Here is a 26653-nt window from a genome sequence, read left to right on the forward strand (position 1 = left end):
TCTTTGCTGTAGGTCACCAACAGCTTGGGATATGGAGCTAGGAAGTCAGAAGAATTCTGGTTTAAAGGAATGAACTCTAGATCACACCTCAGTAACATTTCAGCAAGCCTTTATTGAGCTTGATTAAACCAAGATGATGTGTGGAATATAAACGTGGGATTAGGTGCTTGTTGGGGGCAGCCTATTGTTCTGCAAGTCTGAGAGCCACAAACTTATCTACATAAGGATAGTAGCTGTTAAGACTTCAGACAGAGCCCTTCCTGATTTGAACTTTTATTTCTACCACATTCCAAGTGTTGTGTTAGAGCCTGGGAAAACAGCTATAACACAGGTGAAGCCTCTGTCCTTCTGAGATTTATAGCTGAGTTGCAGCTGAAGGTTTAGGCTTCTGAATTGGTGACTATTTACTTCATTTGCATTACTTTCCCCCTGTTTTTTCCCTACTGTGAAAATAATACATCATTATTAAAGAACATTTGGCAAATAAAGGTAGAAAGAAGAAAAAGGAATTCTTTGTTAATGCAGTATTTTGTTTTGCACTGTTGTTTTAAGAAAATGTACAGCCTTCTAGGAGTTTCCCATAACAGACTTTGTGTAGGGCCCAGGAATGGCTCTTACTTAAGGCATTTTAAAAATCTGATTAGAGTAAAATCAGAACAGCTAATGCTTTTTCCTGTCCCTGACCTATTTTGCATAAAGAAAGTACCCACTTAACTTTGCATCTCAAGCGATTCCCAGACCTAAGGTGGTGGTTATGGTTCTGCCTCCCTCGTTGTAAATTCCTCGTTGGGAGGAATAAGCATCTGAGACACACAGACTGCTGTTCCTGGTTTCTAAGAATAGAAACTGCCCTCTGTGGCAGGAGTAGACTAGCGTGAGGTCCACGCTAGCCCTCAGCGCTAACTACTGTAGAATGGTCTGGAAGTACGGCAGTTAAATGCAAGCATTAGGTGTTTAAAAGTATTTAACTACACTCCATGTAGAAGTGTGCCTGGAGTTTGGTGGCATAGTGGGAAATAATTCATGGATAAGCAGTTTGAGTAGGATGAGGCTTTTCTGTGCATTGTTAGTATTTCTCTTATTTTTCAGTATTGCTGGTGAAGAAAGTTATGAAGCATATGCTGTGCTTCCAGGATTCATTCAGGAGGAGGGAGACACTAAAAGCTTTGTTAAAAATACAAGATAATAGTAATACTAACAGTTAAGGCACAGTTGCTGAATTGCTAAGCTTAAAAAAAAAATCCTTTTGTCATGTTTCATTTTGTTAGTCTAAGATGGAAAGCAAGTACTCTCATGTGGTCAGAATTTGCTATTTGTCTATCGGAATAGACATAAATGAAGGGACTGGGAAGGATTAAGAAGGAGTCTTTTATTTCGTTTTCTAAAAAGGAATATATTACAAATAGTCTGAAGCAAAAATGCTAAAATCTCTAGTATTTTTTTTTTTTTTTAAAGATTTTATTTATTGGGATGCCTGGGTGGCTCAGTTGGTCAAGCAGCTGCCTTCGGCTCAGGTCATGATCCCAGCGTCCTGGGATCGAGTCCCACATCGGCTCCTTGCTCCGCGGGGAGCCTCTTTCTCTGTCTGCCTGTGCTCGTGCTCTCTCTCTCTCTCCCTAACAAATAAATAAATAAAATCTTTAAAGGTTTTATTTATTTATTTGACACGGAGAGAGAGATCACAAGTAGGCAGAGAGGCAGGCAGAGAGAGCAGGAAGCAGGCTCCCCGCTGAGCAGAGAGCTGGTTGTGGGGCTCGATCCCAGGACCCTGGGATCATGACCTGAGCCGAAGGTAGAGGCTTTAACCCATTGAGCCACCCAGGCACCCCTCTAGTATTTCTTAATTCAGGGTGGCAGATACTTGATTTACAGATTATTCTCTATATTTTCTGAAGCTTTTTTTCTAACCAGAAAGAGTTGAAAAGCAAGGTGGTTGTTACTAGCCTGAACTCGAGCCTTTATTGATAAAAATGGGGGAAAATTTAAAACAACTTGGGTAATACAATCAATTATCCAGTGTTTTTTGTTTTTTTTTTTTTAATGACCCCATTAATCTGATCTTCAGTTGGTGGTTCTCTGATTTTATTCCACTTTAGTTAACCTGAGCCATTCCATGTGTGCCTCTCCTTGATAGTGTGCAAGAGGGGCGGAAATAGACACATTGTGTAGTTAGCAAAACTCCCAGGAGATTCTGAGGACTGTTCCCCATCACTGATGGAAATGTTTAACACAGTGTAATTGTACTTTCTCTAAACATTGTTTTCATTTTTGGTATCTCTCTATGCAGGGCACCAGAATTAGCTCCTCTGAAAAGTAAAATGATCTATGCAAGCTCCAAGGATGCCATCAAAAAGAAATTTCAAGGTATGGATTAGATTTACTTCCAAACATTTAGAGGTATGGTGGACCGCTGGAATGTGGGCTGCATCTTTTCTAAGAAGCACCTTACTTCCTTTGGAGACCCTTGGTGACAAAGAAGGCAAGTGTTGCCTCTTTTGAGGAAAAACCTGGAAGGTTGAACCTCACTTTTAGCATGTCTTCTGTCTTGTGCTAGGCACTCTGGATCTGAACGACCTGTCTTAAAAACCTTATTCTTGGGCACCTGGGTGGCTCAGTGGGTTACAGCCTCTGCCTTCGGCTCAGGTCATGGTCCCAGGGTCCTGGGATCGAGCCCTGCATTGGGCTTTCTGCTCAGCAGGGAGCCTGCTTCCTCCTCTCTCTCTCTGCCTGCCTCTCTGCCTACTTGTAATCTCTGTCTGTCAAATAAATAAATGAAATCTTTAAAAAAACAAAGAACAACAACAATAAAAAAACCCTTATTCTTGGTTGGGGGGGTGGTGTGGATGACAAAAAATCAAAAACCCTTTATTCTCTGGACATTGTGTGCATATTGTTTGTTTGGGCTGGCTTCAGATTAGTTTGGGAGGCTACCGAGTTTCTCACATAGCATATGGAGATTCAGTGGTTTACTTTGGCTGTGTTACATAATGAATTTATGATGGCCTATGAATGTGTTGACATAACAAACTTGAAGTAAGGAGACATTCATAAATGGGGAAGGATACTCTTTAGCTTTATTTTGGAATGGTATGACTTTAGGTAACTGACTCACCTGTGTCCAAAGGAAAGTGCCTTTATCCTTGAACAGCCACTTACCTTTGACTTGCCACAGGTGATTGGGATCCTACTGTGATGGCCTGGCCATACTTACTGCCTCCAGCCAGGAGGGAAGTGTTGGTACGATGGGAAGAGCATGGGGCAAATGCCCAGAGGGCTGCACTGAGGGCTAACCTTACAACCTAACTGCTGTGTGACCCTGGCCCCAAGCGCTTAACCTCCTGGGGCCTTGATTGTCTCCGCGGCAGAATGGGAGGCTTGGTCTGGATTGTGTCACCTCCATGTAACAGGTTGGCCCACTGCCTTCCCTGCCATGGCCAGCACCAGAGAGCTGGGCAAGCCAGGGTCACAGGACTTGGCCCAGTGTGGTTTTGGTTTTGTTTTACTATGGCTGGTTTTTATATGCTTGTGGCAGAACAGGTTTGCTCTGGCTTGTTTTACCTAGGAAAACTAAATTCTCACTTCTTTTCTTGAAACCTGCTGCTGCATCAGTCAGGCCTTGTCAGATTCTCCATGTGTCTGGGCCACCCACCAGAGGTGTGTTCACCAGTTGGTTAACTGACGATGGATTCCGCACCATCCTTATGTTGTGTTGCCTTTCAGTAAAGGACGGAATTGCTATATAGATTTGACCTGCTGATGTTAAAGATGGTCACCTTGTTGCTTTTTTTCCCTTGCGAAACTATCACTGGCTTTCTCCAGTCACCCCTAAGTGGTCCAAAAGCTGACTTGCTGTACTTTCTGCAGCTCAAGAAATGGACTTAAAATTATGGAGGATCAGAAACAGTGCATCTGTTTGAAAGATAGCAGCTGTTCACGGAGAAGCTACTGTATGTAATTCCCTAAGTGAGCTCATTCTGCCGTGAGGTGGTGTAATTTTTCTGCGAAAGCCATCAGTACACATTTTACATAGTTTTCATTGTGACAGATTTCTTAAATGTGTAGTATAATACCACTGGAAAGCTAACTTCTCCAGAGCAAAGGAGATGCCAGTTGTAAATACGGTTATTCTTCAGTATAGTCAACTAAAATCAACTGTGCAACTGACGCATCAACTTTGTATTTTTACTTAATTTTAAAAAATAAGAAAATTACTACATCTGCTTTTTAACTTTTAATTGAAGCATAACATATCTATAGAACGTGGACATCTAAATTTTTGTAGAACTCACTATTCACAAACGGAAATGGTTATTTCTTGATTTAACAACCGGCATCCCAGAAGTCTCCCTTGTGCCCCTTCTCTTGTGTCACTTTCTTTTAGTCCTTCCATACGGGAACCAGCAGTGTGGCTTCTAGCAGTAGAAGTAGCTTTGGCTGATTTCCATTATACAAATAGAATCATCCAGACCATATGCTTGGATGAAGTTTGGCTTCTTTTAGTCAGTGTTCCCTTCTTTAGTTGTTCATTTTCATGCACATAGTTACAGATTATTTTCCTTACTGTGTAGTATTCCACTGTTCGTATGTGCCGCAGCTGTTCTGTCCATATTAGAACTGGTCTGTTAAAACAGTTTCCTGTCTTAGAGAAAGAAATAGGTTATGTTACTGCTATAATCCTTAAAGAGAATTGTTTTTCCTCTCTAGGCATAAAACACGAATGTCAAGCAAACGGACCAGAAGACCTCAATCGGGCTTGTATTGCTGAAAAGCTAGGTGGATCCTTAATTGTAGCTTTTGAAGGATGCCCTGTGTAGACCACCATTCAGTGCCACAGATCGAAAGCTTCCATGTTTAATATTACCCTCTTGCTATATAAGTAAAGCAAATATGTTTAGACCAGGGTCTCACCGAGGGGAGCTGTCTTGTCATCTGTTGAAGTGAACTAAATATTCTGTAAACGTGCAGATGGCCCTAAGTACATCTAAAATCTAAAATTTTATTGGTGTGAAATTAAATTCTTATTGGCCAAAGGCCTGTTTTGATGAGTTGGCTTGTAAAGGTTTTTGTTAAACTCATGATTTTTAATAATGCAGTTACCAAACAGTACAAGGGCCATATGAAGAGAATTATTGCATATTTGTAACCTCAGCAGGTAACTTAGTTTCTTTTGCTTAGAGAACTGGTTATAATCTGGTTATAATTTTGGCCCAAATTCTTCATTTTCTCTTGAGCTAAACTGCATAATGGAAAATAGATCTCCTTAGCACATGTAACAGCACTAATACACTAACTACAGTAAGACTAAGTCAGGCAGTCTTTTAATTCTAGCAGATGTATGATGGAGACTGCCTCAGAATCGTGCACACTTCTAACCAGCGCTGATCTAGCAAAGCACTATTTTGAGCATGCAGTTGGAATACGGGGAGAAGCTCCCTGCACCCGCAGTGAGCTCTCCGCGGGCTAGTTGGGAGACTGTTCAGAGAGTGACCTTGCATCTTGGAAATAAAATCACGGGAGTGTCCTAGGGAGAATGTATAGGACCTTGCAACAGCTAATTATAATGCAGATTAGGGCTCCATTGTAATTACAGCACTTTGTTAATGAAGATGATAAAATGGTATATTGACAAGCTGGGACACCTGTCACAACTTCAGCTGTGTCTCCTTCAGAATTTTGTTGCTTCTGGTACAGTAAGGTGTGGAAGAACACAAGTGTACGTGTACGCTGGGGCCTGGGAGAACTTCCTAATTTCCTAGAGCAGCTTGTTGATTGTATGTGGAATGGGGAGCAGGGATAATGGATGACACCCATGGGAAGCCACCACCTCATAACGCTTGGAAGTGATTGTCTTTAACATCACAGGCATAACACTTTGAAAAATATAGAGATGCACACAGTTGAACTTAGAAGTAGCAGTATTGGCTTTATGTAATAAAGGAAGCATTTTTAACTTACCTCTTGTGTTATTATTCATGTGGGAATTGGGGATGAAGGATTTTGCTTTCTATAAATGGGATAAGGCATGTGGAGGTTTGGATATTTCAGACAATTAGAGTTAAGACCACAGTTCCTTCCCCCTCTTATTGAATGAGGAAGTTGGTATAAAAAAGCTGGGTATCTTTTTCTTACTCCAAATGTGTATCCCAAATACCAGGTTTTTATCTCCTTTCTGCTTTATTTGGGAGGCAAGAAAGTTATGCTTTAATCAAAATGCTGCTTTCAAAATTGTCTTGAAGACTGCACTGGCTACTGGCTTACTGGTGAGCTGCGTGTCATTCTTTCATCCTGAGTTCCTGATTCCCTGTACTGCAAAGCAGTGCCGCCAGCGACAGTCTCTGAACGGGCCTCCCGAGAAGTGTAGCGGTCCACGGCTGTTTGACTCCAGAATGAGCCTTGTAGGTAGAGCCAGGTGTCTGATGAGGGGGAGTTGAGGAGGAAGTCATGACATATGGCACTTCTTGGAGAACCAGCGCATTTGCTTGGGGGTGGGGAGCGGCGGTGCTGGGGAGATAGGGGTGGGCAGTACGAGAGGGATGCATGCTATGGGGAGGGCTTCACACAGGGTACAAGGACTGGAGAGAATTTAAGCCTCTCCCACAGGCCAGAAGTCTGGAAGTTGCTAACAGTTAACTTGTATCTCCACCTAGGGGAGCTTTTGAGAGTCTTACTGCATTCCTGAGGTGGGGGCCCAAGAATCCGGCTAACAAGGACTCCAGGTCATTCTGATGCCAGATGTGAGTCTGAGATGTCAGCGGACTCTGGTGAGGGATCAAACTGCAGGTACACCTGCTTTTGGCAAGCACGTTTGCATTCCTGCAAGTGCAGACGCGGCACGGGAGTGTGTGTGTGGAAGACTAACTGGAGGGTCATCTGCTCATACTCTTTTGCCCTGGGAAAGAAGCAGACAAAGCCACTGCGAACAGAAATTCAGAGTTTGACTATGAAGTTGTTATTTCAGGGAATATTAATCCCTGAGAAAACAGTGAGCACAGCAACTCAGATAATAGAATTAGGCTCAGTCGAGTGGTTTTGTTTTTTGCAGAACAGTCCAGAGGGCTGGCTGATCACACATAGGAAGTGCAGCTTCTCTTTCTTGGCTGGTTGGTTGCTCTTCGGGCTCTCACACTGGGTATGCGCAGGGACACATCACGTTCCCATGATTTGGGCATTTCTGAAATACAGACTGACAGACACTGGACCAAGTTCAAACTGGGCTGCAGCTGTAAGAAGGGTCATTCTAGTTGACCCCTGGAGCAACACAGGTTTGGACTGTGGGGGTCCATTTATATGTGGATTTTTTTATAGGCAGGACTGTAAATGTATGTTCCTCATGATTTTCTTAACATTTTCTTCAAGAATACAGTGTTAGGACACACATAACATACAGAATGCATTAATCTACTGTTCGTTATCGGGAGTCTCAGGTCACGAGTAGGCTATTTGTAGTTTATGGGAGAGTCCAAAGTAATACAGATTAAAAAAAAATAATAATACAGACTTCACTGTGCCAGGGGTGGGGGGTGGCATCCATGCCCCTAACCTCTGTGGTGTTTGAGGGTCACCCATAATTGCATTGTGTGAGAGGGTGAAGTTCCAGGAGCCAGGGATTTGGTGGAAGCAAAGTTTGTATAACCTGAGCTGTTTGGCCAGCCAGGTCTGTCCTTGGGCTCTGCCCGGGAGACCTACCAGCCCGTAGCCAGTGTCCCCAGTGGGCTGCCCAGAGAAGTCCAGTCACTGGCCTAAAGTCCCACAACTCCTAAGTGGCAGAACTGGGACTACAAAAACTTGGATCTCTTTCGTTCTGGCCCTAAACTATTCCCACTGTACCCCAGGAGAGTTCTTAATTTCTGACATCTGGAATTCTAAGGTTAGATCTTCTTTGGTGCCAGGGATGAGGCTGGCACTGGGGCAGGAAAGATAACAGTTCTTTCGGGCTTTGAATTCTGTTAGACGCAAATCTGAAGGAAGCTCAGAGAGAAGGCATTTATGGAGGGTGTCTAGTGGTTTCTAAAATCTTGTGTTGTGGCTGCCTGTAGGCCAGGAAGCCTGGTGTTTGTACATTTTATTGAATGTTATGCAGAGATGACCAGAGGAAGTCAAGAGCTGCTGCTGACATGATGGGGCTACCAGAGCTGAGAGGCTGTTCATGGGCTGCGTGACCCTGGAGCTGGATTCAGGTCGAGTCCAGGAGCCTCTGAAGGGCAGGATAGAGACTAGATGTTCTCAGAATTCTCCCAGCTGCACTGTTGGGGGGGTGGGGGTGGAGTGTCTCAGATGCAGCAGTAGCACTGAGCCCGGGCCTCCCAGGCCACTTCCTCCAGGAAGCCAGGCCTAGGGGAGAGCAGTGCTTCCTGTCAGTCTAGCAGGTCAGCCAGCATATCTGTTCTTTGACAAGTGCTCTTGCCTAGCCTGGGCAATTCCCGCTTCCGCACTGGTCTTCAGAGCTTGGGGCTATAGAATCCAGTTACCCAGGGCTGCAGGGGCCCTGCATCTGCAGGACAGGGAGCTAGGAATGGCCAGGCGAATAAGCCACGCTCCCCGGGCCTCTGTGTGCTGTAGAGGAAGACCAGGGGGGCCTATTGACCCCGTTCTAGCATCTACTGAGGGCAGCTGTCTCCAGTATCTTCCTGAATGGCTCTTTTCCTACCCCAGCATGACTCTGGAACATTACCCAAGATAGCCCTGGCAACAAGGCCAGGCCAAGGCAAGTTCTGGCAGGCTGCTTATCGAACTTGAGTCCCCTCTGCTGGGCCTTGAGGCTACATGGCACCTGCTGGGGTGGGTGGGGCAGAGGATGGAGGATGGGCCCTGAGAGCTTGAGCTGCAGGAGGTCTCCACAATGGTTTGAGAGTCCCCAGGTCAGCCTCCTGGGGCCACCACCCTGTATCATGGTGGCCTTTGTTTTACCTCCTCAAGGCATATAGACACTGGAGGGTCTCTGCCGGGTGGTCTGAGGGAGCAGTGGTCACCGAGCAGTACCCAGAGGCAGCCACTCAGTACTGCCCAGTCTCTCCCATGCCTTCCATGCCTCAAGGACCGCCCTTCCTGGGGTTTCAGAGGGCATGTGCCTAGCATAAGGGTTCTCAATTCTGCAGTCAGTGTGGCAGGGGGAGGGGAGCATACTAGAAGCGTTTGCTCACAGGGCCATGGTGATGTGTCTGGTGTAGGGCCAGGTCTGGCCTCAGTTTCCCACCAGGAGATTGACCAGGGCCCCAAACCACTGGCTTTGGTTAAGACCACTCACTGTTGGTGGGAGGAGTTGTGACCACCCTCCCCCACCCCACCCCACCCCACCCCACCCCTGCCCTGTAGGTCCTTTGGCACAGAGTCCCCTGCTCCTAATGCAAAAGGCACATGGAAGGTGCAGTGAGGGGCCACCAGTTTTGGGGGGGGACTCAGCCACTATTCATGGGGTCCATGGATTCCAAAACTTGACTCTTCCCCTCCAGCTGACCCCCGCATCCCGGCTGAGTGATGTACTGACAGATGTTTGAAACCTGCCTTGCCTTTTACTAGGTGACCTGCTCACTTCTGTACCTCCTGTGGGGACTGGAAGGTTTCACTTGAGAACCAGGCACAAGGCTGGGGATGTGGTTGGCATCAGGTATCGTTGGCCACTTCTCCTGTTCAGTCTGCTGCCAGAAAATACAGCATCTGCACCCCAAGTCCCCCCACACCACTCCCACCCCTTCTGAGATTCCCCTTTCCACTTCAGCCCCCTCCATAGTTCTAGAACAGGTATGATGGTCTCCTCTTACCTAAAAATCTCATGGCTTGTATTGCCTTACCTGCCCTGATGCCTTGGCTGCCACCGATCTCTGTACCTGCTGTCCCCTCAGCCTTGAGCCCTCCTCCCCTCTCCTGACAGCACCTGCTCTGGTGGACTCCAGCTTAAGCTCACTTCTCTGGATAGCCTTCCCCAAAGTCCCAGCACTCCCATCCCAGTACTGTTGCAACACACAGGTGCAGAGACAGCATGGTTAGGTGGACCACAGGTCACAGGTGAGGCACCCCCCGCCCCCAAGAAGCCGAGACTGGGTCTTGGTCACGCAGATTCAGGTCAGCGCTATTGGGCCTCTCGGGGGGTGCGTGGTGTGTGGGGCTGAAGGCTCTAGAATATGCTTCCTGGGTCTCAAGGGTCCTCTGTCAGCCACCACAGAGGGGTAAACCCACCAGCCAGACATCTATGACGTGCATGCAGAAGTCCCAAAGGAGACAGCAGATGAGTTTTTGGCTTGCCTTTTCTCTGGGCTCTGCACCCTCCCCATGGGGCCCACCCTGCTGTGAGTGCCCACCCGCCCCAGCCAGTCTCACCCCGCTCCCAGGACCGAGGCTCAGGAGGGCGAGGAGCCTGGCCAGCACTTGCTTGAGGCAGCCCCTTGATGGGAGGACTGGTTGATGGCTGCCACCAAGCCCTAGGGCTGCTCACATTCACCCCCTGGCTCCTGGCTTGGTCCCACCCATCCTGTGACTTTGACTCCTCAAACCAGGTGTTGCTCATGTTACAAAGCCCCCATACTCCTCTTAGCCCAAGGACCACACTCTCACGGGCCCCCACAGGTACGGGGGATCTGAGGACCATGACCGGTTTGAGCTGGCCACTCCAGCTCTGGGCCACCCTCCTGAGGCATGCATGAGTGTCCAAGCTTTGTCCAGAAGGACAGAGCTCACCTCACACAACCGCCCAGGTCACCCACGGCCTGCTCAGGTAACCTCAGATCCTCACGGGTAGAGGCAGTGGTCAGTACATCTGGCCCCCAGGTGTCACGGGCCTGCTCCCTCTGCATGCCTGGTGGGCACTGGGGCCTGGGTGGCATGACCGGGAGACAGCGAGCCCCAAGACGGCTGCTAATCTCCTGCTTTTAGGGAAACCAAGCAGCACCCTTTTTCTGTCCCTGAGGGAGCCATCACCTCCTTGTTTCTCATCCTGGGCCCAGTGGCAAGGTCGGGGAGCCCCAGCAAACCAGACGAGACCAAAAGTGCCGGGCGACAATGTTGGTTTTAATGGCATTAACATCCGGAAGGTCACACATCCGTTCTTGATGGCAGCTTCTCCTGGGGGTGAGGGGCTGCTGCCTCACTGGGCTGGGCTGTGACCCTCCAGTCTGCTCTACAGCCTTTGAGACTCCCCTGGGGCCGCCCGCCTCCTGACCCCCCCAACCCAGGGAAAGAAAACAATTGCACTGATTGACATACAGATACCCAGAAGTCCCGGCCTCCCCAGCACACACCCTGGGGCCTGTCACAGAGCTGAGAAGGGCTTTGGCGTCTGCTCGGTGGTGGTCCAGGGCTGGTCCTGGGGAATAGTGTTTATCAAATGTGACAAAGGTTCTTCGACAAACGGGGCGTCTGGCAGATCTAGTTCTGTGATTCTAAGAGACTCTTGCCTCTAATGGCTTCTCTCAGAGCTACTGGAGGTTGGGCCTGGATAACGCTGTGTTGGGTGGTTTATTTATTCGTAAGGAATGTGTAAGGCATTTGGTAAGTTGAACAGTAACTTCTTTTCCTGAAGAGACTCAGACAGATGTGCCCTCCTTTGAGCTGCTACCATCCTCCTGTGAACAAAAGTGGGCAGATTGAGGGAGAGGCTGGGGCCAAGGAGCCAAGGCAACTGCTCCCCCCTCACTCCTAGAGACCTCCAGTGCCCCCAGGATTAACACCCCCCACACCACTCCCACCCCTTCTGAGAACACCCAGCCCAGCAAGTCTGGAGAGCCAGCATGGATTCCAGAAGCTGGTGGGAGCCGATAGGAGGAGAGGGAGGTCCCTGAGTTTGGGTGAGGACCCTGGTACCCAGGCTGGGCCAAGGGAGGACCCAGCTGGCAGTAGGGGTCAGAGAAGCACTCCCCCCCACTCCCCCGGCCCCAAGGGAATCTGCAGAAGGGTGGCTGCAGGTCCCACCACCTGTTTCCGGGAGTCTGTCCCCACTACATCCTGCCCCCAGGCCTGGTTCTCCTATCTGTCCTGCACCCCAGGAGTGCTGGGGCCTCCCACACCGCCAGGGGATGAGGGAGCCATGGCCAGGACACTCACTGTTTTGTCCAGCTGCTCCTGCAACTTCTGCACCATCTCTCTCTCCTTCGTCAGCTGCTCCTGGGTTGTCTTCAAAAGCTCCTGTAATTTGGTGGCAGCACGTCCCAAGTGACTGGTTAATTTCTTCTCTTTTTCTAGTCTCTCCTGGAGGTCAGAGGGTGCAAGGGGATGAGCCATTCTGTGGCACAGCAGAACAGACCCCGGCTCTGCCCATGAGCCCTGCTGCCCATGAACTGGGAGGCCTCCAGAGAGAGGTGTGAGGCTGCAGTTGCTGCCTTGCTACCAGCATCACCACGAGCTTCCTGTGACACTGGGGAGGTCCTGAGGTGCACTGAGGCTAGAGGGACAGGAAGCAAACTTCTGGTTTTACTTCATGTACACAGCCACACTGATGAGTGGCTGCCCAGTGTGACCTTGGGGGCTTAGGGATCCTGCCACCCTCCATTACCACCAAATAAGGCTGGACCCTGCTCAAGGGGCCTCAAGAGGGCTCCTCTCCCCCTCCCACCCCAGACAGTCACCCTCCTTTCCCGACCTGCTGCTCCCCTGCAACTTCTACCTTCAGCTGCGTGACCTCCTCCTCTGCTTCTGAAGACTCGAGGAACCCTGTGCTGCGGAGCTTGTCCAGCTCTGCCTGTAGCCGACATGCCGAGCTCTGAGCCTAGGTGGAGAGAGGGCAGCACGGTGTGGGCAGGAGGCCCAACACAGTGCGCAGGGCTGTCACCAGATGCCCAGCAGGGAGGGACAGGGGTGCGGGGCAGGGCCCGAGGCTGGACCCTGCCCCGCAGACCCCTGCCCCATATCCCCACAGGCCCTGGCACACTGGGAGCTGCAGGGGTAGGGCCTGACCTCCTCAAGCTCGGCTGAGAGCTTCTGCCGCAGTGCCTGCTCACCCTCCAGGGTGGCTTCTGTCTGCTCCAGCTGCGTCTTGAGCTGTGTGGAAACAGTACACATGGAGTGTGGGAAGCCGGGAAAGACCCCCTCAGGGACCATGGCTCCTGGCCAGGTTCCACCTTCTAGTGCCAACGAGTGCTGCCTTAGCCTCTCCCTGCCTCTGGCTGGTTGGGGGTGGGGGCGGGAAGCTCTGGCCACCCACTGGCCAGCTGACAACTGTTCCCAAAGCTCCCCCTTTGGGGAGATGGTGCCTCAGCCCCAGGGACAGAGCTGGGGTACTGAAGAGATGCTACTAGGACCTCTGCTGACCCCAGGACAGGGATGCCCTAGAGCCACGGTGCCAGTCCCAGCCCCATGACTCCATCCCCACCCTGCTCCTCTGGGCACAGGCCCCTGGCGAGGGCTCTCAACCACAGTTACTTGGGTCAGAAGTCTGGAGAGTAAGTGCCCTGCTGGGGACGTCCCAGCAAGGGCAACAGGGAGACCAAACTCCCTATCTGCAGGCACAGCCGTCCTGGCTCCCCCTGCCAGCCCTCCCACACACATGGTTAGGATCCCACACCTGATCCCTCTCTACCTAGCTGCCTCCCTGCCCTTGCCTCCGCTCGGGGGCCACCTCAGCACCTGGCTGGCCCCTGGCTGGGCAGAGCCGGTGGCAGAGGCTGCCAGTGGCCAGTGTTCATCCGGAACAGAGGCCTGCGGTCCTTGCTCTCCCAGTGGGCGGGAGGGGGCCGAGGCAGGCTGTTAGTGACAGACATCTGGGGACCGGCTCACCGCCCTAACCTCGATGGGGTCCTGCTCTGCGGGGGGGGGCAGCTGGGGACCCGGCTACGTCACCATCCTCTACGTGGCTCTTCATCTCACTCAACTGTTGCCTGACCTGAAACAGGGAAGAAGTGTGGGTTTGTGCCGATCGCAGCCAGACACAGGGCCACTGTGCACACGCGAGCTCACAGACCCCCTCAGGAGGACAGCGGATGCTCCCGATGGCCAAAGCCCCATGGGGGACCTGGTCTGGCAACCGTGACCCCTGACCAGAGCCAAACTGAGGCCCAGGGGCCATTCCTGTGCTCTGCTACAAGGCTAGCCATGGAGCCCTTGCTGTGAGCAAGGGGACCACTGACGGACAGGGAGCACACAGCTAAGGAACCGAAAAGGAAGTGAGAGGCAGTGGACGGGCTGGGCACAGACAGCACTGCCTACGAACCTGACCCTTTTCCAATGCAGTCTACTGTTCAGAGCCCCCTTTAGGGTCTGGACAAGATTAGGAATGGACACCTGCCTAACAAGGTCCCCTTACGTCAGAGCTCCACTGCTGGGGGCAGGGGACACATCTGGGGTTCCCCATGCCCTGGGGCCTCAGACCTGAAGCAGTAGCAGCATCACCCATGAAGCTCTGGTAAAGGTTCTAGTCAGGGAATCGGGTGGGCCCCGGTACGAGCTCCCCAGGGGGCCCAGATGGGCTCCAAGAGGCAGTGCGCCAAAGGGCATCCCTAGGCCTGTCCTTCGGCTTCCCTCCCGACAGCAGCTCACCAAAGGTGACACCAAAATGCGCAGGCCTGTGATGGTGAGCAATTCTGGGGTTTTCTCTGCATGTGACTTCCACCTGGGCAGCATCCCCAGGCCTTGTCACCCAGACCCGGAAGAGGCCATGTCTTTGGCGAGTGGTCCTTGGGCTCAGGTGACTCGGCCCGGATGGCACTCGCTCTCCAGTGTACCAATCCCTGGGCAAGGCCTGAATAAGCAGGGGTGCACTGGGGGTGGGGGGGCGCGGAGCGTGTGCCCCAGTGCAGGGGCTGCCTGTGGCTCGGTGGCGGCTGTTGGGAGCACCCACACCCTGGGCCAGATCTGCTGGCTCCTCTCCAAAAACCAGATGCGTATTTGTCTTCAAAATCTGCCAATTCCTAAGTGGTAATGACTAATGCAAGATTTTAAGAAACGCTGCAGATCCAGTAGCCTGGGCTGTGACTGCAGCCCCGGAGTTGGTCCTGGCACAGAGGAGGCCCGGCTGACCTCGCCAGGGGGCAGGGAGCAGGTCAGCCACCAAAGCGGACAACTAGGAGAACCTAAGGCCACCTGCACGGCAGGGAGCCCTACACCTCTGCCAAGGTGGCACCCACATCCAGCCCCTACCCTGGGGTACGGCAGGCCTCTGTACACACCCACAGGCTTGACCGAGCTGGTCTGAGCCACAGGGCTCACAGGGAGCTGGACTGCCCTTAACCCCAGCCCTGAGCTCCCAGTGCCTTTCCCTGGAGCAACAGGAAGTGGAGAGAGAGCACTGGTCCTGGCAGCTGCCCCCCAGCTTGAAGCCCCTCCGGCAGGGCCCATGAAAGCCTGCCTCTAATGCCGGGTCCATGCACACCGTCCCCCACCACGCTGCGTTACCTTTGATGGGGTGAAGCATGATTGGCCAGTTCACCACACACACACACACACACACACTCACCAGGGCGAGCTCATTGCTCTGTTTCTGGGCTTCACTCTTGGCTGCATCCAGCTGAGATTGAGATTCTAATAAAAGTTGCCTCAACTTGGGAGAGGAAACAGACCCAGGCGACAAAGAAAAAGAGAAAACCAGTTCCGGTGCGTTAGCCTGAGACAGACAAGCAAACATGACCCTTCCCTGTAACCCCGAGAACATCACAGGGCACAGCAGGCCTGGCGGGGGCTCCGAGGCCTCCCAGAACTACTGTCCTTGAAGACTTTGGGAAGACATAATCCACTGTGAGTGAGCCTGGCTTGTAAAACAGGCCCGAAGTCCGAGATCAAACCAGCATCGGGGGAGGGGTCAGGCGTGTGCGTTTCTGCTTCAGAGCAGCCAAAAACCGTATCACAAGTGAGCCCGTCCTCCCCGGCAACGGTGTCCCCAGGCCAGAGAGGGAACTCTCAGAAGGCCGCCCTGTCCATTGGACGTGCTAAGGTCTGCCCCACCACCCAGCAAGTCTCCTTGAATCTGTGGGCCCGAGGCCAGGCCTGAAGCTGGAGAACCCAGACTCCATGCTGGGGTGAGAGTCAAAGGAGGAGGAGAACCACGGCATGGTCGCAGACTCACCCCCGCCACTTCCTTGGCGTAGCTCTGGCACTCGGCGCTGGCGGCCACCATGTGCTTCTCCAGCTCTGCCTCCAGATGGGATGTGTGCTCCCTCACCTGGGCACACACACACACATACACACGCGTGTCAGACACCTCAAGTGGGCCCACAGGGAACAGGGTGCCAGGGCGACGAGTCTGGCTGCCTTGGGGTGAGGGCTGGGAGGCTGTCCATGGCCTGTGGGCAGCGGGCCAACCAACGACGGGCAGAGACAAGTCCTTGGCAACGGAACACCTTCCCCAGGTCCAGCTCTCCTGGGCCGGGAGTGCTCTTGGCCTCAGCAGGGCAGGAGAGGAGCGCTTCCAGATTTGCTTGCTGGGTGGATGCCAGGGGCACAATGCAGGCTGCTAGGGCTGATGGGGTGTCCGCAGAGGGCACCGGGGCCACCTCACACCCCTCCTGCGACGCGGCCAGTGCAGAAGCTGCCGCGCACCAGGGCCCAGGGCCGCTGAGCCTGTGAGCGGCTCTCAGGAAGGAAAAGCAGGACTGATGAGACCCCTTCGCCTCTCTCAAGACACGAAGCAAAAACCACTACGGGGGCCTCTGTAATAGAGCAGCCCACTGGGCAGAGCCCCACACCCACCTGCTCTGAACTTTCAAGTTCTCCTCTTAGCTTCTCTACAATGTCTTCGAGATGTTTCACTGTGACCCGTGACTGCAGGGAGAAGGCCCCGTCAAACACAAGCCCTTGGAAGGGGACAGTCCCAGGACCCAAGCAGGATGGGCCCTCTCCCAGGAAGCCCAGTGGTGCCCGCCCTCAAGTGTGACCAGCGGCCTCTTCTTTGGGGGAGGGGACTCTTGAGACTGAGAAGGCAGCTGTCACTCCATAGTTGCACTTGATGTGGCATCACCAAAACCCAGCGAACACGCCTCCTGTCTCCCAAGAGACCCACGGGACCACCCCTCCACCCTATCAGCTTTCCCCCTGGTTTTGATAAATTCTGACCTAGCTAGCTTGACAGCTAGGTAAGTTATGCTTGCATTCTGGTAAGTTATGCTTGCATTCCTAGGGAGGGGGACAGCCTCCCCTCACCCCGAGCAACACCTGTGTCACTGACCCCAGGAGAGGGTCTCAGGGCCCTCCCTATACCTTCTGGAGTTCCTCCTCCGTGGCGCTCACTTTGGCCTTCCACACCTGCTCCTCCTCCTCCACACTCTTCTGCAGGTCTTTGAGCATGCCCTCCTGGGGGGACGGGACACTGAGGCAGGTCCCCCTCCCTGGAGACCCTGCCCCCCAGGAACACAGCTGCAGCCTCCTGTCCCCTGGCTGCTCTGATTCTGTCATGGTGTCACGGGGGGAAGGAAGGGGGTCAGTCCTGCAGTGGGGTCTCTGGCCAGTGTGTGAATGAAGACTGTGGGGCCCACAAGGGAGGCCGTTAGGACTCTCCTCTCTGTTGGGTTTGCCACCGGTGCTGACCTCGGTGGCCCAGGGCAAGGAGCATGGCATGGGGTTGGGCCTGAGAGCTGGACCTAGCACGGGTCCTGAAGTCACAGACACAGTGGCTTCAAGCCGGCCACTAGCCAAATGATCACCTTTTTCTTTCCCAGTCCGCTCCCTGTCATGTCTGTCTCCAACCCCCCAACCCCTAAAGAGCCAGCCCCAAAGCTACCACCCAGCCCCCTCAGCTCAGAAGCAGTGAAGGCCTGAGCACCTCACTCATTCCCTTTACCACTAAGCGAGAGAAATGGGAGCCCAGGGAGGGGCCATGATGACCCGAGGTGGTGCAGAGCTGGCATTAAACCCAAGGCTCTTTTCCCCAGGGCCACTGGGCCGCCTCCCGCCTGTAGGCTCTGGAAGCTCCTTCCTGGCAGTGCACCGAGGGCCAGCCAGCTGCAAGCCCTACCGTCTCTGCCAGGATGGTGCGGTACTGGTCACACTCGGCCTGCAGGTTGCTCTGGGCCTCCTCAGCCTCCCTCAGCTTGGAGGCCAGCTCCTGTGGGCAGAACAGGGCTCTGTTCAGCCAAACACAAAGGTTTTGCCCCGCTGCCCAAGGAGGCAACTCCGGGCACCCTCCCCTCCTGGGGGGGCAGCCAAAGGGAGAGCGCTGGCCCCGGCGAGGGCATGTCAGCAGCTGAGCTTACCGAGGAGGGCTCTGTGCTCGCTGGCAGCTGCTTCAGCAGCTCAGGGCCCTTCTCTCGGAGCTCTTGCAGCCACTCAGTGTAACTCTGCAACGACACGTGCAAGGTGGGGCCCAGACATTCCCTCTGGGCGCGGGGTCCCCCAGGAGCCACCCCGCCTCCTACCTGGGGCGCAGAACTGGAGAGTGCAGGCAGCAGCGCGGAGAGGGCCTCCTTGGTCTGTGCCTCAGTCAGGCCAAGCTGCTTCTCTGATTCCTCCTGGAGGAGAAGGGGGGCGGCGTTCAGCCCTGCGCTCTGGGGCAACCCTGGGGAGTGTCTGTGGCGACACGGGAGTCCTGCCTCAGCTCCTCGGAGAAGGCGGGAGGCTCCACTGGGCTGAAGGGGATGGTGGGTGGGGGCTCAACCTTGGCGCCAGGTTCTGGCCACTGCGGCCTGTGCTGGGTCACTTTTAAGCCATCTCCATTCAGGTGCAGGCTCCTGGGACACCTCCCAGCAGGAGCCCACCCACGATTGGCTCTCAATCACAGAGGTCACCACATGAGCGTTTGCGTGTGCGTGTGAGTATGCAGACACTTATGTGGATGACCAAGCTGCTGTGGGGGCCGGGGAGGAGGCAGAAGAGAGGGGCATCTCCCCACAGCTACCACTTAGGGGCGACTGCCATCTGGGAGGGACCCCACCCAGCAGCAGCGGAGGGCCAAGGATCAGCACCCCCACTCTGCGAAGGGAGGGGGACCCACCCAGAAGGGACAAGCACTCAGTGGGGGTCATGTCTCCTCTGAAGTCTGACTCACCCCGTCTGGGCTATGCCAGGCCAGACCCCACCTGTCCTCCTTAAGGCTCCTGCACAAAATGCAAGCTAGGGATGGAAGGAGGATGGGAAGAGCTATAAAGCGAAGCCCAGCAGAACACATGCGTCCCTGGGGACACAGAACACCCCTTCCTCAGACCCCAGGGAGGTTTCTGGCTAAAACACAGTCTTATCCAACAACCCGTCTCCAGCAGCTTGAGCCTGGGGCCAGCCCGCCATGATCGTGGTACGGCTGGAGACCTGACGGGGCACCAGAACTGCCACTGGGTTAGGGCCTTCCAGTGATATTCTGGAATGTGTGTGACAAGACGCCCGGCCGGACCACAGTGCCCAAGTGATCCAGACACGAGTCTCAAGACTGGACCTGTCTTGGGTCACCTGGCAATGATGCAGACAATGCTGGTGGCCTGCTGTGGATCCCTGACCTCGCAACCCCTGTCAGACCCCCCCAGGGTCACATGAGTCCAAGGCAAAGGCCAGAGGACCTGGAGGCCAGCTCTTATCTATCGGGCTGTGTGGCTGGGAGCGAGTCAGGCGACGTTTCCCGTCACAGCTTCTGCCTTTGTCACAGAAAGGCCAACAGGCTGCTGGGTCATCTCTGGGGAGTCTCCGTGCAGCTGCCACAGCGGGACCTGAGGCCAGCCCTCCACCTTCTGCCTGGACTTAGGGCCTCATCTGATTCAGCCCTCAGGCTTCCTGGGAAGCTCACGAAAGTCCCTGTAAAGCCCATGATAACAGGACAGACATTCCTTCTGCATGAGTGAGGCTGGGAGGGGAGGGGGAGGGCTGGCTGCCTGGGGCTTCTCTTCAAGGACAAAGAGGGGGTGGGCGAGGCCCTCATTGGCCACAGCCACCGCAGGCCACATTCCCCCTCCAGAGGCAACATGGGGGCCCTGCATACAGAATTACCCACACTCCCTCCACCTGGCTGGCGCAGAACTCAGGACCCACCGGGCTCCAGGGACAAGTGCTTGCTGCTAAAGATGCCTTCCCTCCATGTAAAGGTCAATCACGGAACCTACTGGGCCAGGATTTCAGAGGCCCTGAGAAAGTGTGTGTGTGTGTGTGTGTGTGTGTGTGTGGAGCGGGTGGGGAGAGGTGGAGGGGAACAAGATGAAGGAAGTCCACAAGGACGGCCCAACCTTCTCCCTCAAAGGCAGTCCAGCCAGGTGGGCTCATAGCCCCCACAGCCTGTCTCTGTGACCTGCTGGCAAAGGGCCCAGTTAAGAAAAAGCAGCAAGGCTACATTTCCCCCTTCATCTTGAGGAGAAAGGAAGAAGCAAAGGAAGGGGAGAGAAGGAGGGCAAGGAGGAAGGCACAGGGGCACCGGGGCACACCGTCTGCTGCCCTTGGGGCCCTGGGTGTGGATTTCAGAGGCTCCAAGGCCAAGGCTGCTCTGTGCACAGTTTGCACGTTTCGTGTGGTTTGCCAAACGAGCAGGTCAGGCCAAGCACGTGGGACTCTGACCTTGGCCTGGATCAAAGAGCGTAGCTTCTCCTCGCAGGCTCTCTCGGCTGAGGCCAGAGCCTCCATGGCCTTCCAGTTCTTCTCTCGGAGGTCCTGGGGGGAGATGTAGGAAAGATCAGTGGCCAGGTGGGGGCAGCCACCACACATCCCCCCCGCAAGCTGCTTCAGCCAGGCTCAGCAGGGCAGGAGAACCGTCCCACACCCTACTTGGGACCCCACAGGGAGACTGCGAAGGGACAAAATGTCCCTCCTCTTGGCCCATGTCTGCTGGCCTCCCTGGGGTAGCCTGCTATGGAGTGGCTGTGGTACGAGGGTGTGAGAAGGTGGGTGTCCTTTCAGGGAAGCTCTACTGTGGAAGAAAGAGGAGAGAGGGTCAGCCTGGCTCCTCAGAGAAGAGGCTCCTGCCGCCACTGACCCCGCTGCTGGCTCTGGCCATGCCAGCCCCAGGGAGGTCCGTGCGGGGGCTCCCCAGGGAAGGGCAGGTGGGACAGCCCGGCAGGGAGGTTGCAGCTAAGGTCCCCCCACACCCCCTTCTCCTGACGCCAGCCTCCCCACTCCAAGGTGACCATGGGACCCACAGCAGACCAAGAGGGACATTCTAATCCCATCAAGGGCTGGGAGTGGGGGAGGGGGCTCCACGCTTGGGTACAGGGCCCAAGCCCACCCAATGGGTGTCAGCCCTGGGAATGTGAGGGGGACCCAAGGGGACAGGAGGCCTTGCCCAAGACCCCAAAAATCAGTGGGCTTCCAGCCAGGAGCAGCACGACAGGACATGAAGAGGCAGCTGGGTCCCTTCCCAAGGGGTTGGGGGTTGGTTTCCCGCAAACCCAAGCCTCATAAACACGCCCCTCAGCACTCACGTTGTTCTTCACTTTCTGCTGTTCAACTGCCTCCTTGAGCTCGGTGGCCTCCTTCTCCAGGCACCACACCTGGGACTCTAGCTCCTTGAGGCTGAAAGGAGAGAGGGATGTCACCGCTGGGCTCCGAGTGCCCACAGTGTCCCCAGGCTCTGTCTCTGGGTGCTGCTTCTGCTGCTCGGACACCCACACAGAGCCCCTCAGCTGGGGTCAGTCCCCTCCCACTGCCCCTAACCACCTCACAGGGCACAAGCTTTTAGGAAGGCCCAAGGAACCATCCCTTCCCCATCATCCTCACTCATCCCAACAACCCAAGAGCCTGGGCACAGACTCATGAGGCCACCAGACTTCTACCTGGTGACATTGACCACTGGGACAGCAGAGGTCAGAGCAGCCACAGTGGCCAGGGCAGGGGTGTACCCAGACAGCTGAGTTTCAGGGACGCTTTCTCTTCTAGTGAACTGCGCTCTGACACCAGGTACGTGGCTCCTCTTCGATCTGGTCCTGCTCTGTCCCCACAGAACATGTCAGCTGGCCCTTCCCTGCGGCCACACCAGGCCCTCCAGAGACACCGGCTAGGCCCTCTCACAGGACTACTGAGCCTGCACCCCCAGCAAGACTCCAGATGCCACTGCTCTCCACTGGGGCCAGCAGAACCCCCTTCATCCAAAACCTAACTCTGCTGAGCCCCAAAGGCTCCTCCCTCGGGTCCCTGCCCAGGCTCTGGGGAATCAGCTCCAGATGAGCCCCAGACGCCATGGCATCGGTGAGATGTCAGTCCCATCTTCTCACACTTCTCTTCACACTCAGGGGCCTGGTGGGCTATGACTACCCTCACCGTCCAGAGAGTGAGAGGTGGACGCTGGTAGAGCGGGACTAGCCATTCCGAGGAACAGGCTTCCAAGGCTGACACTTTACTGTGTCAGCTTCGGCATTAAGCTTTAGAATAGGGAAGGTCCCAGGAACACAGGAAATGTGAGGTCTAGAAGTGACTAACCACCTCCCCCCACTCTCCACCCACACCCCGAGGTCGTGCCCACCAGAGGGGGCTGCCACCAGCTTCAGGGAGCCACTGCCAGCCAGATGAGGACATACTGATCTATATCTGCTCATGGGCCATGGTCAAAAGCACTTTGAAAACCACCATTCTAACGCATCTCAGGGCCAAACCAAATAATCTAAGTGGCTAAGGGCTGAAGTCTGCTGGTTGGCCCACGCAGCCTACCTGGGAATGGCCTCCCACCCCCGCACTGCCTCACCTAGTTACTCTAAAACCAGCATCCAGAAAGGCCTTCAAGTCAGTTGACTCCTTGGGTCTCTCTTTTACTTTCTCCTACCCTGAAAACTACACTGGGACCCCTCACAGCTTTTCCCTCAAGCCCCCTGCATCATGTAAGAGCCTGTAGCAAACCAGGTCCCTGAGGAGGAAGAGGCAGCAGGCAGGTGGCAAGGACATGCCAACAGTGGTCACAGCCCGAGTTCCAGAACATCTGGTTGGTATTGCTTATCTCCACCAAGAACAGGATGGCCTGACCTAGACGCAATTTTCTGACGAATTCAGAAGAATATTTTAAAAACCAGTTTCTCCCAAACACATCTGCCTGGTGCAAAAATTAGGATTAACCATATTTACAATGTGACTTAAGCGTCCTACACATTTGTTATACACTCCCTGTGTGGCCCAAGGATTTGATCTTAAAATACAAAAGCAAAAAACAAAACAAAAACAAAAAACACAACCCACCCTAATCAAACACAACCTCTCTACTCCAACAAACACCACGAGAAACCAAGTCCACCAGAGCTTTCTGCGAAGCAGCACACTGGGAAAGGGACATGGAGAGCTTGGTTCTGGGTCTTCCACAAGGTACTGTGGGCTCTCTGGCTTCCTTCCCCAGCCCCCGAACGTGGAGCCCGAGGCTAAGAACCAACAACGGGCCATGGCCTGAGGAGGCACAGGCGAGGTGACTCACTGGCTGCTGCCCAGGGAGCTGGCCAGAACAAGGGAACTTTGTCAGCTGATGGTCTGGGACACATCTGGCCATCTGTATGGGGACGAAGGCCACCCGTCATGCCTCACTGCCATGTGGCTCCCCTGTGGAGACCTGGCCACAGACCCAGCTTCCAAGCCTGTGGCCCTCTGCTCGGGGACGTGTGTCCCAGAGATCATGGCCCAGGGACTCCAAGCCCCCTAAGTCAAGCCATTCCCCCCAGGTGTCAGCTCCAGCCTTAGCAACAGCAAATAAACCATCCACTGAGCACAGCCTGGTGCTGGGCCACCCACTGAAGAAAAACAAGTCTGCCGGCAGTGAAGTTACCTTGTGGCCAATCCCGTGACTTCGCTCCCAACCGCACTGCCACTGCAAATCTGGGCAGAAAGCTGAGTGACACACCCCCCACCACACACAGCTTCTCCATCTGGGTGTGCAACCCTTGCCTTGGAAACCCCCCGACCAGCCAGTCCTTCGTCTGAGACATGGATGGATGGACAGATGGGAGGAGGCAGAAGGCCTAGGAAACACCTGCCCACCCCTCCGTCTGAGGCACCTGCTGCTCTCCACACAGACGAGTCTCACTCCTTAAGAGGGGGCAAGGAGCACTTTGCAAGGATGACTTTCTGTCCTGCCCAGGTCTGTCCCATCCTCAGAGCCACTGGAGGGAGCGGGGAAAGGCCAGGGCCTCTGCAGTGGCTCTTCCCCAGGCGACTGTGCCCCCGGCCAAATGCCCTGGCCTCGCCATGCTGAGGCTGTGGCCCCCCTGTTTCCACTTACCGGGCCTGCTGCTCCACCTGGCTGGCCTGGAATGAGAGACAGAAAGCGCCGTGGTCACCATGAGACCGGCCCCATGTGGCAACCAGTCAGGACAGGACCCCGACCATTCTCAGCCCTTTCTACTCGGCAGGATGGACTGTGGCCTTCTCCCTCCCCTGCCGCAGGCTGACCTGGGCATCCTGTGTGTCCCGGGCCTGGCCTGCCTCCAGCAGGGCCTCGATGGACCGGATTCTCTCCGTGAGCTGTGAGTTCTCGGCTCTGGCCTCTTTGAGCTGCCCGTGGAGACCGCTCAGCTCCTCACGCTTGCTCTTCACCTCCGCCTCAGAGGCCTGCAGTTTGCTGTGCAGCTCTGAGGGACAGAGGGTGGGTAAGGGTAGGAAGCGCTGGGAGGGACATCATTTCCCCCCCGCCCCCCCGCACACAGCACCCAGGGCTCCCTCCCCTGCCTCCTCCGTGTGCCTACGCTGCTAAGATGGAGCTGTGACCACTGAGGCATCTTACTAGCTGAGGGACAAAGTCACTCTGGCTTTGCTCTCCAGGACACATTATGCCCTGGGATCACTCCTGGGAAAATGCTAGAAATCTAAAATGGATTCTAAAATCGATTCCAGCTGCAGCTGCTAAACGTCTTTTCTCTGGGAGACAGGCTTGTACCAGCGAGTTCTGCTTAGGCAGCTGGAACCCAGCACTCCCACCAATGACCCGTTTCCTGCTAGTCTGGCCGCTCTGTTTCCCGTGCCTCTAATTCTCACAGGCCAGCAAGGCGTGTGGGTTCCACATCCACCACCTCCCAAATCCCTCCCTGGCTCACCAGTACCCCTGGGACCACCTGGGCCCACCCTGGTGCCTTTGAACAGAACAGCTACAAAAGCTCCAGCCCTGGTCCCCTGGGCCATTCCTGCTCTGGTCCATTCTCCACCCAGCACCAAATCATCCAAAAGTTCAACAGGTTCCTGCCATCCCCGTCCCAGAGGCCCTGAGTGTACCAACCACACTACACAAGCACCCAAACCTCACGGTGGGGGGTGACCTGGGCCCTGCCCTCTGGCCCCACATTGTTCCAGTCACGCTTGCTGACTTTATGCACCTGTTTCTTAAAGGCCAAGTTCAAGTTCATTCCCATTCTCAGGGGTCCTATGCTGGCCATTTCCACCTCTTCCTGGTCTCGATGAGACCAGCCCCTCCCTTCCCATCACCAAGACTGGGCTTGAATATTCCCTCTGCCTTGGAAAGGATTTCCCCACCATCCAATCTAAAGCCACACCCATTAGAGCAGAGGTCAGCAAACTAGGCCCACGGGCCACCCCTGGCACCCCTCTCTGTTTTTGTAAATAAATCTTTATTGGAAGGCAGCCAGCTCTGTCTGTCTACACCTTGCCTAGGGCTGCTTTGGCATTAGGGCAGCCAAGCTGAGCAACTGTGACAGACCCCAAGTCTGGCTCTTCAAAGACACAGCACCATGCTGTAGGCCATGCTGGCTATCCAAAGCCTGCAGAGCACAGGGCTACGTGACTGGTCAATGCACGGCCATCTGCCTGTGTCTCTCTGCCATGTCATCTGTCTCTCCTGCTGGAACAGGACCCAGGACACTGCTGCCACGGCTTCTCTCCTAGTCAAGCACTGGGTGCCCACGGCAGTGCTCGGCCCACGCCAAGCCAGTGACTATGGAGCCATCCCTGGCCCTGTCCCACTCTATTTCTCCAGGAGCCCTCTCCCCCCGCACTATGCCACATTCTTTGGATGGCGAAGGTGACCTCTAGGCCTAGGGAGACCACAGGTCCACCTTCCAAACCTGGCCTCTTGGGCTGAGTAAGCCAGGAAAGCCAGAAAGGTCCAAAAGGAGGCAGCTGAGAAGGTCAGCGAAGGCCTCTGGGGTGCTGTAGCTCACCCAGAACCACGGTTCCAGGTCAGGGCCCTGTGCAGGGGAGGCTCCAGCTGGAGGCACCTTGCACACCCCAACTCCCCAGCCCAGCTCTCACCTGGCTGGTGCTATCGCCACCTCACGACTCCCTGGGGGACAGAGTCAGGGACCCCATACCACCTCACCCGCCCACAGGGCTGGCCCGTTTCCGGGGTTCTGGCCTGGTGGCAGTGGGACCAGGTGGTGTACGGATGCACATGCGGCACAAACCCAGGCGTGTGGGGGCCTCGGAGTCCGGGCGCTGCCCTTACCGGCCATCTGCTGCTGCTGCTCCTGGGCCTTCTCGGCGTCGGCCCGCAGGCTGGCATGGCTGCTCTGGGAGCGGCACAGTTCCCGGCTGACCTCATCTAGGCGCTTCTGCAGGGCCTCCTCACTCTCCTTGTGAGCTGCCTGGTGAGGGCACAGGGGAGAGGGCTATGAGGAGGCTGGAAGGACGCTGCACCCCCAGCGGGCTCTGAGGCCAAGGACCACAGAGAGCTCTTCACATCCCGCCAACCTGCCCCAGCAACCGCTGTTAAGACGGTCCTGGATTTCAGAAGTCGGTTCACCCACTAAGAACTCCAGGGGGCCCCCCACCCTGGCCCCCCCAGAGTAAGTGCTCGGGGAGGGGTCCCAGGTGAAGAAGCATGGTTGCTAACACACTAACATTTCGACCTCACTGTGATGCACAGAGATGCTTCCTACAACCTAAACCTCCAGTCTAACCTGAAGATTTCTCATGTGGG

At 54.6% G+C, this 26653-nt stretch overlaps 2 protein-coding genes across 2 annotated transcripts in view; one reads left to right on the top strand and one right to left on the bottom strand.

Annotated features, from left to right (window-relative positions):
* Positions 1-5948, top strand: part of LOC111141429 (destrin, actin depolymerizing factor) — a 41438-nt gene extending 35490 nt beyond the window's left edge. The window contains exons 3-4 of the mRNA XM_022493974.1: positions 2288-2364; positions 4705-5948. Of these exons, the coding sequence (XP_022349682.1) occupies positions 2288-2364; positions 4705-4814 (187 nt within the window). The 3' untranslated portion in view covers positions 4815-5948. The remainder of the gene's footprint in view (positions 1-2287; positions 2365-4704) is intronic.
* Positions 5949-10980: 5032 nt separating this feature from the next.
* The window catches only part of LOC111141406 (ribosome binding protein 1), a 41867-nt gene continuing 26194 nt past the window's right edge, over positions 10981-26653 (bottom strand). Inside the window, 18 exon segments of the mRNA XM_022493931.1 lie at positions 10981-11555; positions 12034-12177; positions 12593-12694; positions 12883-12966; positions 13711-13738; positions 13740-13807; positions 15377-15460; positions 15983-16078; positions 16606-16677; positions 17113-17205; positions 17867-17956; positions 18105-18188; positions 18267-18359; positions 20380-20472; positions 21240-21330; positions 24008-24033; positions 24178-24356; positions 26180-26318. Of these exon segments, the coding sequence (XP_022349639.1) occupies positions 11517-11555; positions 12034-12177; positions 12593-12694; positions 12883-12966; positions 13711-13738; positions 13740-13807; positions 15377-15460; positions 15983-16078; positions 16606-16677; positions 17113-17205; positions 17867-17956; positions 18105-18188; positions 18267-18359; positions 20380-20472; positions 21240-21330; positions 24008-24033; positions 24178-24356; positions 26180-26318 (1605 nt within the window). The 3' untranslated portion in view covers positions 10981-11516.

This window comes from Enhydra lutris, unplaced genomic scaffold, assembly GCF_002288905.1.
Source record: "Enhydra lutris kenyoni isolate GAN:26980312 unplaced genomic scaffold, ASM228890v2 scaffoldscaffold6, whole genome shotgun sequence".
Classification (NCBI taxonomy): Eukaryota; Metazoa; Chordata; class Mammalia; order Carnivora; family Mustelidae; genus Enhydra; species Enhydra lutris.